The 17,244-nt window shown below is 35.5% G+C and overlaps 1 protein-coding gene across 1 annotated transcript in view; it reads right to left on the reverse strand.

The window, feature by feature from the left end:
* The window catches only part of LOC148944600 (GPI mannosyltransferase 3-like), a 95,406-nt gene extending 85,666 nt beyond the window's left edge, over window positions 1–9,740 (reverse strand). Inside the window, exon 1 of the mRNA XM_089100645.1 lies at window positions 9,572–9,740. Coding sequence (XP_088956771.1) covers window positions 9,572–9,687 — 116 coding nt within the window. The 5' untranslated portion in view covers window positions 9,688–9,740. The remainder of the gene's footprint in view (window positions 1–9,571) is intronic.
* Window positions 9,741–17,244: the final 7,504 nt, after the last annotated feature.

The following is a 17,244-nucleotide window of genomic DNA, read 5'->3' on the forward strand; positions in this document are numbered from 1 at the left end:
TCTATGCCCATATATGGTGTGCTGTTCGGACCTTTATAATCATTTCTACTCGAATGAGCTATTACACACCTCTCTATGATGCTCTGGCCACACCCTAGCCCTTCTAGAAAAAAAAGAGAAAAAAAGGGAGGGACATCAGTGCTACCCATGCAAAAAAGTCATTTTCCTTGGTGTTCAAGGTGGAGGACTGTAATTATCCTACTTAAGGTTTTCGACCATGCTGATTCCAATGGTGCACTTTTATTTAGATTTGACGCCATTTTCAACTGGTTTCAGGCTCTTTTTCGAAATCACCATAATATTCTTTTCGCAATAAACTTTTACTTCTAAGATTAACCGAAACAATAGTTACCATTCCTGATTCAGTGTCAAATGGAAATTTTTTCTCACTAGACAGTTTTTTGAAAACACATTTTTCAACTTTTGATTACTATGGGCTGTGGTTCGCTCTTTACTAGGTTGCAGCTGCCGCTGCAACCATGACATACTTCTGGTTATCAACTTCTACAAATTTTACTCTATTTGTTTTGAATTGATACTGCATTTAAATGTGAAAAAAACATATGTATTGAGTATAACTCAATATACTTCCTGGGAGGGTGTAAAGAGAGAAGTTTTAAATAGATTGGGATGGAGGGGGAGCGGGTGTAGCTGTGTTGGCCTCAGGCGGCTTGGTGCTGTGGTGAGTTGTTAGTAGTACTACTAGTATAACTTTAAATAGGCCTAAATGACATTTCACTTTAATATTCAGATCATGTTAAATCGAATTCATACAGTAAATTTGTTTGTTAAATTTGGAAAAAAATTAAATGACGCCGTTGATTTTGAATTGAAGTTATCAAGTATTTTGCAATAGGTTGCATAGGTTGCATCAAGACGCTGGGCAATTGTAGACAGAGAAAAGCCAAGACAGATAGTCCAAGTAATTGAGAGGCAAATGTTTAAATGGCTGGGGCACGGGTAAATGGCAGGAGTATGCATGACTCTCTTATTGGACACATACTTGTCAGGTTAGTTTTTGGAAAGGCATGCCTGCCTAGAGTAATAAAGAGTCAGAATCAAAAGTGACCACTCACTGGTCACTGAACCGTACCTAATAGACTATTATACTTCTATACAAATCAGAGTTTATATAATTATCCAGTATGATCATTCCCTATCTCATCCATTATAAAAACCCGGACCGGCGTGCGAGTGCTCCAGAGAACGTAGAAACATAAGCGGCATCAGATCTTTTCACGGGTAGACAAGTCAGACGCGAAACAATCGGAAACAAGTGGAAACCCACTAACACACTGATCCATAACTGCACGAAGAAGTGGGAGGAGCTTTTTGTTCGCACCGAGAACGAAGACCAGAAATGATCTGCGATAAGCTTATGATCTGAATAATTATATAAACTGTGATACAAATATACTTCTCAATGCTTTCGGTTTATGAACTTCTTCTGATTCTATTCTTTATGTATCGTTAAATTCAAAAACAAGTTCTTTCAACTGAAATTAAGGAGCAACATTAAAAATTAAAACGAACAGACATTATTCGGTACATCAGGATGGCTACCCTTTCCCCAACTCTAACTCTTTAAGCTAAAGTTAATAAGTCTTGTTCGTATTAAATAGAAAAAACACGTTCTTTCAACTGAAAGTAAGGAGCAAGACTAGATTAAAAATTAAAGCGAATTGGAAGCATTCGGCATATGTAGAGGGTTGCCCCTCTTTAATCCTGCCATCGTTACACTAAAGTTTTTTAGGGCTCTGAAAGAGCTTCTTTTCCAAGTCAACGGCCCTCATGTATCAACAATATTTCTTAAGGACTTGAAAAAAATAAATCAAACTTTAGCGTAAAGAGCGAGGGATTGATGAGGGGACAGCCCCCTTTATCTACGGGATGTTTTTGTTAATTTTATGTTTTAATGTCGCTCCTTACTTTCAGTTGAAAAGAACTTTGTTTTTTATTTAATTTCTGATCATTTTTCAAATTCGATCGGGAAATCCCTCTACCCTCTCCGTTGAAAGTTACCTACGGAAAACTCTCCAACATAAAATTCATATCACCCCGAAAAATATCTGTTCATTTCCCGATAACAAAAACTATATATAAACAATTGGCAAATTCTGTAACTTATAGCCCTTTCCCCAGGGGCTGCAGGGCATCTTTTCATCATCAAGGGCATAGTTATTGAATGTTTCAACTATGCTGAGACGAATGGCTATCTCAAAATTTGTTCGGATGTCTTTGGGTAAAAATGGGCGTGGGGGGGGGGGGGGTGGCTAGGTGCCCTCCAGGTTTTTTTTGTCACTTAAAAAGGGCACTGTAACTTTTAATATCAACTTGAATAGGCCCTCTCTCGATGTTCTAAGACCATTAGTTCGACTGCAACTAGTTAGTTGCTTATTATATTTCAGAGCTCAATAAGTTGCGATTTGTCCTTATACAGATGCAAAGTTGCCCTCCAATCTTTTTGGTCTTTTGATCAAAGTTGCCTAATTGCCCTCCAATCTTTTTGATAACTTGAGAAGGGCAATAAACCTTTTCATTTCTGTTTAAGTGAGGTCTCTATCTATATGTTCTAGGACCATTGGTTTGACCGTAACTAATTACTTGCTTATTATGCTTCGAAGCTCAATAAGCTACGATTCCTCCACTCCATTCGGGGACGACCTGGTTTTGGTTTGTTCCTAGATAGACGGCCGAAGATGACAATAATTACACATAGAGCACAATAATTACGCTTATTCAATTACTTGTTGAAATTAATGCAATTAGCTCTGTTGAACGCAGGGCAAATCTGTTTGAGTATGTCCAGCCTCCTATTTGAAACTTTGTTTTGTTTGAAACATGATGTGTACAGTTCGGGTGCCCACCAATTACAGCTTCGTTTTCTTTTACAAATTAAATAAAAAAAACAACAACAATTTTTTCAATTGAAAATACGGAGCAACATTAGAACTCAAAAGAGCACACATTATTCTGTATATGAAGGGGCTACCCCCTCCTCAATACCTTGATCTTCACGATAAGGATTTTAGCACTTTTAAAGAAGCTTTCTATCAGAGGCAACGCTTCATAGCGCTGCCTATATGTTTTTTTGTTTTTTTTTCCTCAGAGGCAATTCATATGGAAGGGGTAGTCGTATAAACTTCGTAGGGAGTTCATTCGATTAAGAATCGGAAGTTCTAGTGCACTTTTAAGAGTCAAAAGTGATCAGAGGGCAACTACCCTCCCCATCAGGCCCTCGTTTCCCCAAATACATCCGATCAAAATTTTGAGATAGTTTTTTTTGTCCAAAATAGTCCAAAGATCAGATAACAGTGCCTTCGGGGCTGACACAGCCCCCGAGAGCCCGGGGACAAGAATTGTAAGTTATGCAAGTTGCCCATTGTTAATATATAAGGTTTTGTGGACGGGGTGGACTTTGAAGGGGACTCATTCAATTGGAAATTGAAACTTCTAGTTTTTTTTAAAGTGAGAGTCAAAAGTAATCAAAGGGCAACCTGCCACCCACCCCTTTTCCCCGAAGACCTCCAGTGTCAAAATTTTGGGATAGCCATTTTGTTCAAAACAGTTCAAAGGCCAAATAACTATGCTTCCGGGCCCCCGAGGAAAGGGCTGTGATACATGCAGGTGGCTTATTGTTTCTTTGATATTTTTTTTTACGTTGATACTTTCTTTAGTTTGATACTTTGCTACTTTGGTACTACTTTGATGAAAAATAAAAATGATTTTGAAATAGGGAATTTTGAAACATTTGAAACTATGGCAATCAAAAACGAACAGGAATTAATTTAAAAAAAACTTTACGAAAAAGAAGTTTTTCAAAGAAAAGTAAAGGCAATATTAAACTCAAGATCAGCAGAAATAAAAACCGATAATAATTCAAACTCAAAACGACCAAAAATTACTATTAAAGAATAAATGAAACCCAAACGAACAGATATTAAATAAACGATCATAGCAAACAAACATGCAACAGGTACTAATATAAATGAATAAATAAATCTTAAAACGAATAAAACTTTAATTGAACATGCAAACCAAGCTTAAAACGAACAAAAACCACTACAAACAAGAGTATGACTACCGGTTCTTTCCCTAACTGTAGAAGCATAAAGCCTACTGCGTCATCGGCGCTTTACTGAAAACTATATGTGTCTATTACTGTCTTGGAAAGAACTAATAAAATTAAATTATCACGAACCAAGAGCGGATACAGGATTTTTGTTCAGGGGGGGGGGGACTAATTTTCGACTCGGTTTTTGACTAATTTTACTAATTTTTACTAAGGTTTTACTAATTTTCGACTCGGTCAAAAACTTTGAGGGGGGGGGGGTCAAACCGGGTAACCCCCACCCCTGGATACGGCCTTGTCACGAACTGTTTGATTGGGCTAGTTTTGTGCGCGTAAAGCCTGTGATAATTTAGAGCTTAAAAAGAAATCCGATTTGGGCTTTAGGCATGCAAAAACCTGGCAACACCGAACTGCTGAATACTTCGATTATCACGCAATAATACAGAGGAAAGAGTAGATTTCGAAAACTTTTTTTTTTATTTTATTTGACAAATAAATTGAATTTCACTAATATTTAAATAGCAAAAATAAGCCTTCTCTTTTCATAAGCATTTTTAAACAGCACTCTCCTTTCATAAATATGTAATAGTAAAAACTATATATTTGATAACTTGCTTTTTTATAAGTTTCGTTTTAATTTTTTTTTAAAGAAAACTGTACGTGTAATTCAATTGGTTTGATTGCGTAGATTTCCAGTTTCCATCCCTACAATGGCTGGTACATTTATTTTTTCATGAGCCCTCGGTCCGCACATCGCTCATCCCCTAAAATTGCCTCCCCAGTCCAATCAAATCTTAATAGCAGACATAATTATTGGATCTCAAATATTAAAAAGAAGGTACTGGTGCGTTATATTGTCACTTTTATGTACTAATGAGAGACGAAACCCGCCAGACTGGTTATTTTCAAGAGACCGCTATTGAGAAAAGGAATGCAAAGATAGTTTTCATTGAGTTTGCGATATTTAAACTGTTGTTTTTGGGGTTGGGGGGGGGGGGGGGAAGGTACATAGGTTAGGTTACATATTTAATATATGCTATGCTTTACCCCACCACCCCCCTAATGTGTAAATATATAGCCCAAATTTGTTTCTAAGCTATTAAATATTCATCCTATTTTATTTTATTTCATTAGCATTAACCAAACTTGGCTTTTTAGAAGTGACCATATAACGCACCAGTACCAAAAATAACTATAAGGGGGTTTTAATAACTATAAGGCGGTATTTCTATGGTTTTAAAGGCGTTCTTCGACCAACTCTCCTAGAAATTTTCTGATGCGCCTCTATACCTTTAATTTGAAAAAAACTACGTTTTCTAAAGAGTTAAAGAGGCTGAGTTACAAGGTCGAACCTTAAAACGTACAGGGATTAGGAGGCACAGTTGGGGGGCTGCCGCCCCCCAAACCACCCGCTTTCGCAGCCTTTAAATAAAAAAAAAGTTTTTTAAACTGAAAGTAAGGAGCGACATTAAATCTTAAAACGAACAGAAATTATTCCGTATATGAAAGAGGCTGTGCCCTCCTCAACGCCTCGCTCTTTACGCTAAAGTTTTTATTGTTTAAAAAAAGAGTTGTGAGAAAGTCAAACTTTAGCGTAAAGAGCGAGGCGTTGAGGAGGGCACAGCCTCTTTCATATACGGAATAATTTCTGTTCGTTTTAAGATTTAATGTCGCTCTTTACTTTCAGTTTAAAAAATTTTTTTATTTATTTAAAGGCTGCGAAAGCGGGAGTTTGGGGGCGGCAGCCCCCAACTGTGCCTCCTAATCCCTGTATGTTTTAAGGTTCGACCTTGTAACTCAGCCTCTTTAACTCTTTAGAAAACGTAGTTTTTTTCAAATAATTTCTGCACGTTTTTGTACAGCTTATTACTTATTATTGCTTGACTAACTATTAGCTGATCGTGTCAGGAGTTAAAGTTGGGGGGCTGCCGCCCCCCAAACCCCCCGCTCTTGAACATTCTTGTGTTAAGGCTTTTAATTCCTGAATACTCAAATCACGTCGTACAGGGTGCCTCCTAATCCCTGTAGGTTTTAAGGTTCGAACTTGTGACTCAGCCTCTTTAACAGCCCCCCAACTGTGCCTCCTAATCCCTGTACGTTTTAAGGGTTGACCTTACGTTTTAAGGTTCGAACTTGTGACTCAGCCTCTTTAACAGCCCCGCAACTGTGCCTCCTAATCCCTGTACGTTTTAAGGGTCGACCTTGTAACTCAGCCTCTTTAACTATTTAGAAAACGTAATTTTTTTCAAATAATTTAAAAAAGAAACTGAGTTTCTTTTTTAAAGTTTAAATTCAGTATCTAAAAAATTTGCTCTGACGGTAAATCGAACCCGGGTTTTCCGCCTGACAGTCTGGAGTATCAACCGCTGGACTAAAGAGACACAATTGTAATTGTTTTTTAGTAAATGGAATCTATTTTCGACGCAAGCAAATTCCCACAAAACTTGATATTTGGCTTTTGGAAAACAGGGAAGGAGTGATCAAATTGAGCTGAAATTTCGAGGTTAAGCTCCCAAGCCCCAGGAAAGCTTATCCTCTAAATTTCAGCCCGATCAGACGACGTTAAAGGGGGGTTGTGGGGGGAAAAATTAACATGGGTTATTAAAGGAAAACGAGGTTTTTCGTAAATGTAAATTTAGAGGATAATTTTTTCGGTCTGAAAGTATCAAAAGGCCCTCACTGGCCAAAATCTACTTTGAAGGAGTCCTCTTTCATCCAGATCAGTTGCCAACTCTGGTCTGTCGGCGTGAATAAGAAAAAATAAGAAATGATGATGAATTTTAAGTGGCTATATTTTTTTTTTTGAAAACAGGGAAAGAGTAATCGGATTGAGCTGAAGTTTCGAGGATAAGCTCCCGGGCCATAGGAAAGCTTAACCTCTAAATTTCAGCCCAATCGGACAACGTTAAAGGGGGGGCTGTGGTGGGAGGGTTGAAACTTCCGGCCCAGTTTACCCCATGAAGATAAAGTCGGAGGAGGATGAAATTTTGCAAGTTTCTTAGTTTGAGCTTGGGTTACAAAATGCGATTACCGCCGTCTCTCGGCGACCTCTAGAACCTGAAATCGCTTAACATTGTGGTGGGTCGCCTCTTTATAGAGGCACAAGTGTGCCTCCTTGATAGGTATAGCGTATAGCCCCTATACTTTCCTACCGTATAGGGCGTAATGCGCCCTTAGATCTTTCCACCTATTGTAAATGGTAAGCATTTGAATGTGATCCTGTATGGTACACAGAAAAGGTTTTCTGCAAAAAGGGGTAAAATTACTTTGCAGCATTCATATAGCAATCGTAGTCTAAAATTAAAGATCCTGGGAATTAAGGGGATTATAGATTAGTTTCTACTCCCTCTCTCCAAACCTCCTTTTATATTTATCTGAAGGCTCAAGGAGAGATGGGAATTTTATACATAAAAACACTTTTTAGGTTCAAGCACAATCCCCCACCTACAAAAAGACCCTCCGTCCTCCTTTATAATAAATGATGTGTAGTTATACACCGCAGAACATAATTTTACCAAGTCTAAATGAATCTTCTTTGTTAAATGAGGCTTCAAAATAAATGTCTACACAAACCACTTACTTTGTATAGACTTCGTACATGTTTAGGGACGAATGCTTCTCCCCTAGCGTTTGGCGATATTCAATATAGATATTGATATATCGATATATTGGCCCAAATATCCATATCGAACATCCAAACGTAAATATCGATATCGAAAACGATATTGGGAATTTTTCGGTCATTTTTAGCCTTTTCTGGCATCTAAAGGCGAACGTCCAGCCGAAAAGATTCAACAAAAAAAATGATGCGTAAATGGCCGAGAAGAAGAGTAATAACGCATCCAATCACTTAACTCATACATACTGATACATAGCCTGCTCTCAAACTCAGGTTACGCTTAGTGAAGGAGAACTCTCAAATGTGGCTGAGAACCTCCGAAAGGCTTTGCTGGATATATACCGTCTAGGTTGTTAAGCCTTGGTGTTATCACACCCGTCACACCTTGATCCAAGTTTCAAGAAAATGTATATCTCTCTTGAGTCACCGATAGAAAAGTTTTAGCAAAGGTCCTATTTGTATTGTATACCAGATAAATACATTACAGTGATAAGTTATATGTACGAGAATAACATAGCTGCGGTTAAGGTAATAATCAACTCCAAGCATTGACGCGTTGCTGTTTATTTTTCTTAGTTCTGAGTAATTTATATTTTGGGTTTTCGTGTTATTCATTTACGTAGTCGAAGTTTGTTTTTACTGTTTGATTTTACCTTATTCAAAGTTAAAAAAAAACAAAGGAAAATGCTTTTTATTTGCAATTTTTGTCACTGAACTTTCTCAAATCCATAAATTAATCTGAGTAGAAAAACTGATTCGAAATCGATATATTAAATATCGAAAGTAAAAATATCGATATATCAATATATCGACTAATCAGATTATCGGCCAATTTCTTTCTGATGCAAATGAGAGGTAAGTTTAAACTTTACCCCCACCCCTCCCTAGTGTGCAAAACTGCAAATATATACCCTGAATTGGTATATATAGGGGTAGGGGTAAAATTCTTTTGCGACAAAAATGATTATTATATTCGTAAAGAGAATAAATAATAAAAGGCATTGAATGGTAGGCAAATTGGTAAAATTCTACTTTAGCTACTTTTGGCTATCTTGAAAAGGGGTTAGGTTAGGAAAATGAAACTCTCAAGGATGGGTCTACAGAATAAGGTATGTGCCGGGAAGGTATGTTTAAGTACCTACCTACACAGCTACACTCCTTCTCCCTCTAGAGGGTCCTGAACTGTGTCTACATGACAGGTCTAGGCTATTACCTATTGAAATTATGACGAAACCATATTTTACCTTAATTTTCAGTTATCAGTTTCTTTTTCTCTGGCTTTTGTTCTGAAAATGCAATTCCTGTTATTTGAGTAGAATTTTAAGCCATATCAATGTTGTTGTTTTTTTCTTAATTTAGGAAATGTTTTTGCATATCTTTAAAAGCTATTAAATTGGGATTGAGCAGTTGTGAAGCTGAAAACAATTTTGGGTAAATATTTACCAAATCATATTATTGACTTATGAATAAAATGAATATACCACTTGATGCCTTTTTTTTTGCTCTTTCCAAATATAATAATCATTTTTGTATTAAATGAATTTTACCCCCACCCCTATATATATACCAATTCAGGGTATATATTCGCGCATTAGGGGGGGGGGGATTTTATTTCTGATGTAAATGGGAGGTAAGATTAAAATTATCTTGTTGCCCTCCGACACTGTAATTCGTGAAATTTTGACCTTCCAACAGGGCAAATGCCCACCTTGTAAAGCCACTGAAAAAGTATTTTTGTAGTTCCGGGGAAGGACCCTCGGACAGACCTCGATGGAGCATCTTTCCGTCACGGAGGATAACCCTTCGTGTGCAAACATGGTATCAGATATTCTAAACAGGTATGAGTCATAGTCTACCTAGATAGGTAGTGTTATTCTTACCCAAATGCCATCCTATGGGCAACCTCCATTGACTGAAAAAACTCATCAGGGTTATAAAAAGTCCTAACAAACACAGCAGCGAATATCCTATAAGCTAAAAAGAATATAAACTTCATTTTTAGACATTCAAATTTTGCCGCGAACTGATTAATGAAGTTCAAAATATTTGGTAACTTCAAATAAGCCAAACAAGAAACAATACTGGTTAGTCGTTAGATCAGCTTGAGGCAAGGCATCTTCAACCCGCTCCGTTATCAACTCTATAATATTTCAGGTTAGTTGCTTATACCCTAATCCGCAGGTGAAAAAATTGACATGACAAATAATATTGCATGCTCACCTGTCTGGAGATCTTGTACGATTGTTCTGCTTTTTGTTCTCTGCATTCAGTATTATTATTTGGCTTGATTCACAAAATATATATAATTATGGGTAACAGTTTTGAAAGATTGGGCGCATTTGCACTATTCGGGCGTTTGTTTGAAATGGTTTCGCACTGAATATTTCTAAATTATAATTTACGAATTGCTATTCTTCAGCAAAATTAATTCGCGCCTTAAAAAGAAGACAATAAAATTTTTAATCGTACGCTGTGGATTAGGAACGTTTCAATGGAAGAACTTAAGAATACTTCCTCTGAATATGTGCACGACGATCCTTATAATTTGTCAAAGCTGAGTATTTTTCCAAGGCCATTTTTTTCAAAATCTTTTATCGAAAAATTTTCGTAAGAAAAGTAATGCCTTGGGAACCATACCTTCCTGGAAGTTTTCTAGGAACGCTTCGTTAAATCAGGCTTTCATCCAAATACATTAAATATTTGTTAGCTAACCCGGCAGGGGTGTCGTTTTTTTTTGGGGGGGGGGGCAGTTGACCCCCCAATAATTTGGAGCAAAAATTATTGTATAGCCCAAGCCTCTTGACAGTCCGGATATGGAACCCTCTTGGCCCCCTCCCCCAATAAAATGCTGGAGTTACACCCCTACTAATTGGTGAGCTTAACGAATAAGAGAATTTGTTAGACCTAAAAATTCAACCTTTGCCGTGTTTTCAAAATTGTCCGGTCCAGTGGTGCCAATTACACCCACCCCTAATTGACGTCCCTGATGATATTTCTGTCTTATACTAGGTATTTGTCAAGACTGGTGGGTAATCCAATAGATAATTCTTGCTTAATTTATTTTGTTTAAAGCAAAAGTCTGCAATCATGTGAACTAGCAAGTACTGCTCAGAGTTTCCGATTTTTTTCAAGATTCAAAATTACTGCCTCGAGTTAGAAAATCATATTTCAGAGAGAGAGAAATCCGTCAGTGAGAGCCTACTCTGGTGTATGTACTGACTACTAACCCTAGCGCTGTGCCCTAGCGACAGGACCATATCCAGAATTTTTGTTCGGGGGGGGGACGCAAAGAAATTTACAAAACATGAATAAAATTTGTTTACATTTATTTGTGTTACTTTTAAGCGACTCGGACACAAATTTCAGGTGAGTTCAGACTGGGTTAACCCCTCCCCCCCCCGTGGATACGGCTCTGCCTATCGGTATAAGCGTTCCCAAAGAAAATCAGGTAGGTAGCTGCACGTTTCAACATATCGTCAGCATTACATATAACCTATAATCTTTATAACTCTGAACTAAAATACGTTTAAAGAAAAAACTAAAAACGAAAGCAAGAGATAACTTCGCTACCTGAAAAAATTAATTAAAAAAAACAAGTTTTTTTCAACTGAAAATAAGGAGCAGAACTAAAAATTAAAACGCACAGAAATTATTACGTATATGAGGGGGGTTGCCCGCTTCTTAATATCTCGCTCTTTGCGCTAAAGTTTGGATTTTTGTTCTAATTACTTAAGAATGACTCATTAAACACAAGGGCCGTTTAGTTAGAATAATAAGCTTTTTTCGAAGTTCTAAAAAAATTTTAGCGTAAAGAGCGAGGTATTGAGAAGGTAAGATATTTCGCATTCGTGGCGTTTCTTCTAACAAAGAATACATAATTCCACATTTTTGCAGATAGGAGCTTGAAACCTCGACTGTGGGGTTCTCTGATACGCTGAATCGGATGGTGTGATATTCATTAAGATTTTTGGACTTTTAGGGGCTGTTCCTCCCCCCTGAAAAGAAAAACGAATGACTGTGGATTGTCAGTTTAATTGGCATATACTGATATTATACTGATATTTATTCCTTAAAGTTTTAATAATTGTTTTATTGATGAAAGTAAAAAAAGTGAAAACATATAAAAAGGGTTTTATTTTCAGCAAAGCGCGAATTACGGTCTGGTCTTGAGAAACGGTCTGGTTTGCTTGTTTTGAGTTTGAATCGGCTATTTATTGTAATTTATGTTCGTTTTGAGTTACACTTATTTATTGATAGTGATTTGTGGTATTTTTACGCTTGGAAGATTATTTGCCTTTTTGTGCTCATTTTTGGCTTAATGGAGCTCTTAACTTTTCTTTGAAAAACTTGTTTTGTGGAAGAAGTTCTTTAAAATGAATTTCTTTTCGTTTTTTATTGACATAGTATTTTTCATGAAACAAAAAAAAAAATATTTCATGTCTAATCAGTTTTCAAACAGTTCGTGGTAACGAACTGTAATTTAGGAGCGACCCGGCTCAATGGTAACCGAAACTCTAAAAAACGGAATTGTGATACCAATAGATACATCAAAAGAATCAGATTTTAATTCTGATTTCAAATATATAAGCTTAATCGAGTTTAATATTACCTATCAAAAGTTACACGCCTGAGAAAATGTGGTGGATTTTTGAAAAAAGGGGGAAAGACCCCCTAAAAGCTATAGAACCTTAATGAAAATCACACCATTATATTCAGCGTATCAGAGAAAACTACTGTAGAGGTTTCAAGCTCCTATCTACAAAAATGTGGAATTTTCCATTTTTCGCCCGAAGAAAGATCACGGATGCGTGTTTATTTGTTTGTTTTTTTTTGTTTTTTTTTCCTAGGAGTGATCGTATCGACCCAGTGGTCCTAGAATATCGTGGGAGGGCTCATTGGAACGGAAATTAAAAGTTCTAGTGCCCTTTTTAAGTGACCAAAAAAATGGAGGGCAGCTAGGCCCCTCCTACGCTCATTGTTTTTCCCAAAGTCACCCGATCAAAATTTTGAGATAGCCATTTTGTTCAGCATGGACGAATATATTATAACTATGTCTTTTAGGATGACTTAATCCCTTGAAGCCCCAGGGGGAGGGCTGAAAGTTATGAACTTTACCCAATGTTAACATATAGTAATGGTTATTAGTAGTATGTTACCTTATACTTCTGATGCCCCTATAGCAAGGAATTCTGATGCCCCTATAGCAAGGAATTCTGATGCCCCTCTACACCTTTTCAAAGAGAGTGAGCATCCCCATGCATATAGGTAATACTTCTACAAGACATTACACCTTTTCAAAGAGAGTGCGTATTTTAATCCTTTTATCAAAATAACCCATCAGGAAGGCTGAATGTTAATCCGACAGGTATAATTTGAATTTTAATCGCTCGTTACAAAGTGGGGTTTCAAATAACCGGATGTTTTTTTTTATCTTAGATGAAGAGATATTCCCGCGAGAAAAAAGGATTCTTAATAATTTAAAATGTGACAACGCAGTGTTATCAAAAACATTATTTGGGGAAAAACCGTTTTAGACATTTTAGGCAATTATTTCGGCGAAACAGTTAGAGACATTTTAAAAGATGATTTTAGAATATGTTTTCGAAAAGAATTTGAGGCTGAAACTCTAGGGTCGTGATAATACACAAGTTCTATTTGAAGAGTGTTGTGAAGTCCTCTACCCCAACTCAAAAGAGCTTCGATCCTCCAACCCCTGAAGGAAGCTCCCGGTCACAAAAGATCCTCCCCTGGACTCTAAAAGGGACCATCCAGCATTTTAATTGCACTTTAATTGTTGATATGGAAGGAGAAAAAAAGGGAGGGGTCAATTTTGGAGGGAAAACCAAAAATACTCAGAATCGAAAATAAACGGGATCTGCCTCAAGGGGAAGGCTCAAAGACCCTTCGTTCCAACATTTCTGAGGGCAGGGGAGGGAGAGGGGGAGTCAATTTCAGAGGGAAAACCAAAAATACTCAGAATCGAAAATAAACGGGATCTGTCTCATGGGCAAAGCTCAGAGGTCCTTCGTTCCTCCATTTCTGAGGGGCAAGAGAGGGAGGGGTCAATTTTGGAGGGAAAACCAAAAATACTCAGAATCGAAAATAAACAGGATCTGCCTCAAGGGGAAGGCCCACAGACCCTTCGTTCCCACAGTTCTGCGGGCCGGGGTGGGAGAGAGTGTAGTTAATTTCAGAGCGAAAACCAAAAATACTCAGAATCGAAAATAAAAAGGATGTGTCAAGGGCAAAGCTCATAGTTCTTTCGATCCTCCATTTCTGAGGGGCAGGAGAGTGAGGGGGTCAATTTTGGAGGGAAAACCAAAAATACTCAGAATCGAAAATAAACGGGAATCTGCCTCAAGGGGAAGACTCAGAGGCCCTTCGTTCCCACATTTTTGAGGGCAGGGGAGGGGGAGGTCAATTTTGGAGGATAAACCAAAAATGCTCAGAATCGAAAATAAAGCATGATCTGCCCTCAGGGGGAAGGCCCAGAGGCCCTTCGTTCCCCCAGTATTTTTTCTAATGTAAGTGTTTTCTTAAGAAAATGGCCCATCTTTAACAAATATAGCCTTAGCTAGTTAAAACTGCGCATAAATTCTTGATTTTTTGTCTTGATACTTAGATAATAAAGGAACATTTAGTATTTTTTTTTCTTATTTCAGTGTTTTTTTAAGAAATTGGCCCATCTTTATCAATTATAGGCTTAGGTAGTTAAAACTGCGCATAAATTCTTGATTTTTTTGTCATGTTACTTAGGTAATAAAGGAAAATTTAGTATTTTTTTCTAATGTAAGTGTTTTCTTAAGAAAATGGCCCATCTTTAACAAATATAGCCTTAGCTAGTTAAAACTGCGCATAAATTCTTGATTTTTTTTTGTCGTGTTACTTAGGTAATAATGGAACGTTCAGTATTTTTTCTAATATAAGTGTTTTTTTAACAAAATGGCCATTCTTTAACAAATATAGCCTTAGCTAGTTAAAACTGCGCATAAATTCTTGATTTTTGTTCGTGTTACTTCTGTAATAATGTAAAATTTAATATTTTTTCTAAAGTTAGTGTATTCTCAAGCAAATGGCCTATCTTTAACAAATTTAGCCTTAGCTAGTTAAAACTGCGAATAAATTCCGTATGTTTTGTCGTATTACTTAGGTAATAATAGAACCTTTAGTATTTTTTCTAATGTTTGTGTTTTCTTAAGAAAATGGCCCATCTTTAACAAATATAGCCTTAGATAGTTAAAACTGCGAATAAATTCTTGATGTTTTGTCGTGTTACTTAGGTAATAATGGAACATTTAGTATTTTTTCTAATGTAAGTGTTTTCTTAAGAAAATGGCCCATCTTTAACAAATAGAGCTTTAGCTAGTTAAAACTGCGCAAAATTTCTTGAGTTTTTGTCGTGTTACTTAGGTAATAATGGAACATTTAGTATTTTTTCTAATGTAAGTGTTTTCTTAAGAAAATGGCCCACTTTTAACAAATATAGCCTTAGCTAGTTAAAACTGCGCATAAATTCTTGATTTTTTGTCTTGTTACTTATGTAATAAAGGAACATTTAGTATTTTTTTTCTACTTTAAGTGTTTTTTTAAGAAAATGGTCCATCTTTAACAAATATATCCTTAGCTAGTTGAAAATGCGCATAAATTCTTGATTTTTTGTCCTTTTACTTAGGTAATAATGGAAAATTTATTATTTTTTTTTAATCTAAGTGTTTTCTTAAGAAAATGGCCCATCTTTAACAAATATAGCCTTAGCTAGTTAAAACTGCGCATAAATTCTTGATTTTTTTGTCGTGTTATTTAGGTAATAATGGAACATTTAGTATTTTTTCTAATGTAAGTGTTTTCTTAAGAAAATGGCCCATCTTTAACAAAAATAGCCTTAGCTAGTTAAAACTGCGAATAAATTCTTGATTTTTTGTCGTGTTACTTAGGTAATAATGGAACATTTAGTATTTTTTATAATGTAAGTGTTTTCTTAAGAAAATGGCCCATCTTTAACAAATATAGCCTTAGCTAGTTAAAACTGCGCATAAATTCTTGATTTTTTTTTTGTCGTGTTACTTAGGTAATAATGGAACATTCAGTATTTTTTCTACTGTAAGTGTTTTCTTAAGAAAATGGCCCATATTTAACAAATATATTCTTAGATAGTAAACTGCGCATAAATTCTTGATTTTTTTGTCTTGTTACTTATGTAATAAAGAAACATTTAGTATTTGTTTTTTCTATTTTTAGTGTTTTTTTAATAAATTGAAACATCTCTAAAAAATATAGCCTTAGCTAGTTAAAACTGCACATAAATTCTTGATTTTTTGTCATGTTACTTAGGTAATAAAGGAACATTTAGTATTTTTTTCTAATCTAAGTGTTTTCTTAAGAAAATGGCCCGTCTTTAACAAATATAGCCTTAGCTAGTTAAAACTGCGAATAAATTCTTGATTTTTTGTCATGTTACTTAGGTAATAAAGGAACATTTAGTATTTTTTTCTAATCTAAGTGTTTTCTTAAGAAAATGGCCCATCTTTATCAAATATAGCCTTAGCTAGTTAAAACTGCGCATAAATTCTTGATTTTTTTGTCGTGTTATTTAGGTAATAATGGAACATTTAGTATTTTTTCTAATGTAAGTGTTTTCTTAAGAAAATGGCCCATCTTTAACAAATATAGCCTTAGCTAGTTAAAACTGCGCATAAATTCTCTATTTTTTTGTCATATTTTTTCTAATGTAAGTGTTTTCTTAAGAAAATGGCCCATCTTTAACAAATATAGCCTTAGATAGTTAAAACTGCGAATAAATTCTTTATTTTTTGTCGTGTTACTTAGGTAATAATGGAACATTTAATATTTTTTCTAATGTAAGTGTTTTCTTAAGAAAATGGCCCGTCTTTAACAAATATAGCCTTAGCTAGTTAAAACTGCGAAGAAATTCTTGATTTTTTGTCGTGTTACTTAGGTAATAATGGAACATTTAGTATTTTTTCTAATGTAAGTGTTTTCTTAAGAAAATGGCCCATCTTTAACAAATATAACAACAGCTAGTTAAAATTGTGCATAAATTACTGATTTTTTGTCGTGTTACTTATGTAATAGTGTACAATTCAGTATTTTTTCTAAATTCAGTGTTTTCTTAAGGAAATGGCCAATATGTAACAAAAATATACTTAGCTAGTTAAAAATGCGAATAAATACTTGATTTTTTGTCCTGTTACTTAGGTAATAAAGGAACATTTAGTATTTTTTTTTTCTACTGTAAGTGTTTTTTTAAGAAAATGACCCATCTTTAACAAATATAGCCTTAGATAGTTAAAACTGCGCATAAATTATTGTTTTTTTTTAATTTTAATTAGGTAATAAATGAAAATTTAGTATTTTTTTCTAATGTAAGTGTTTTTTTAAGAAAATGGCCCATCTTTAACAAATATAGCCTTAGCTAGTTAAAACTGCGCATATATTCTTGATTTTTTTGTCGTTTTAATTATGTAATTAAGTAAAATTTAGTATTTTTTTCTAATGTATGTGCTTTCTTAAGAAAATTCCTCATCTTTAACAA

Source organism: Artemia sp. Qi Xiang Cuo, chromosome 14 (assembly GCF_049724085.1).
Source record: "Artemia sp. Qi Xiang Cuo chromosome 14, ASM4972408v1, whole genome shotgun sequence".
In the NCBI taxonomy this organism is placed as follows: Eukaryota; Metazoa; Arthropoda; class Branchiopoda; order Anostraca; family Artemiidae; genus Artemia; species Artemia sp. Qi Xiang Cuo.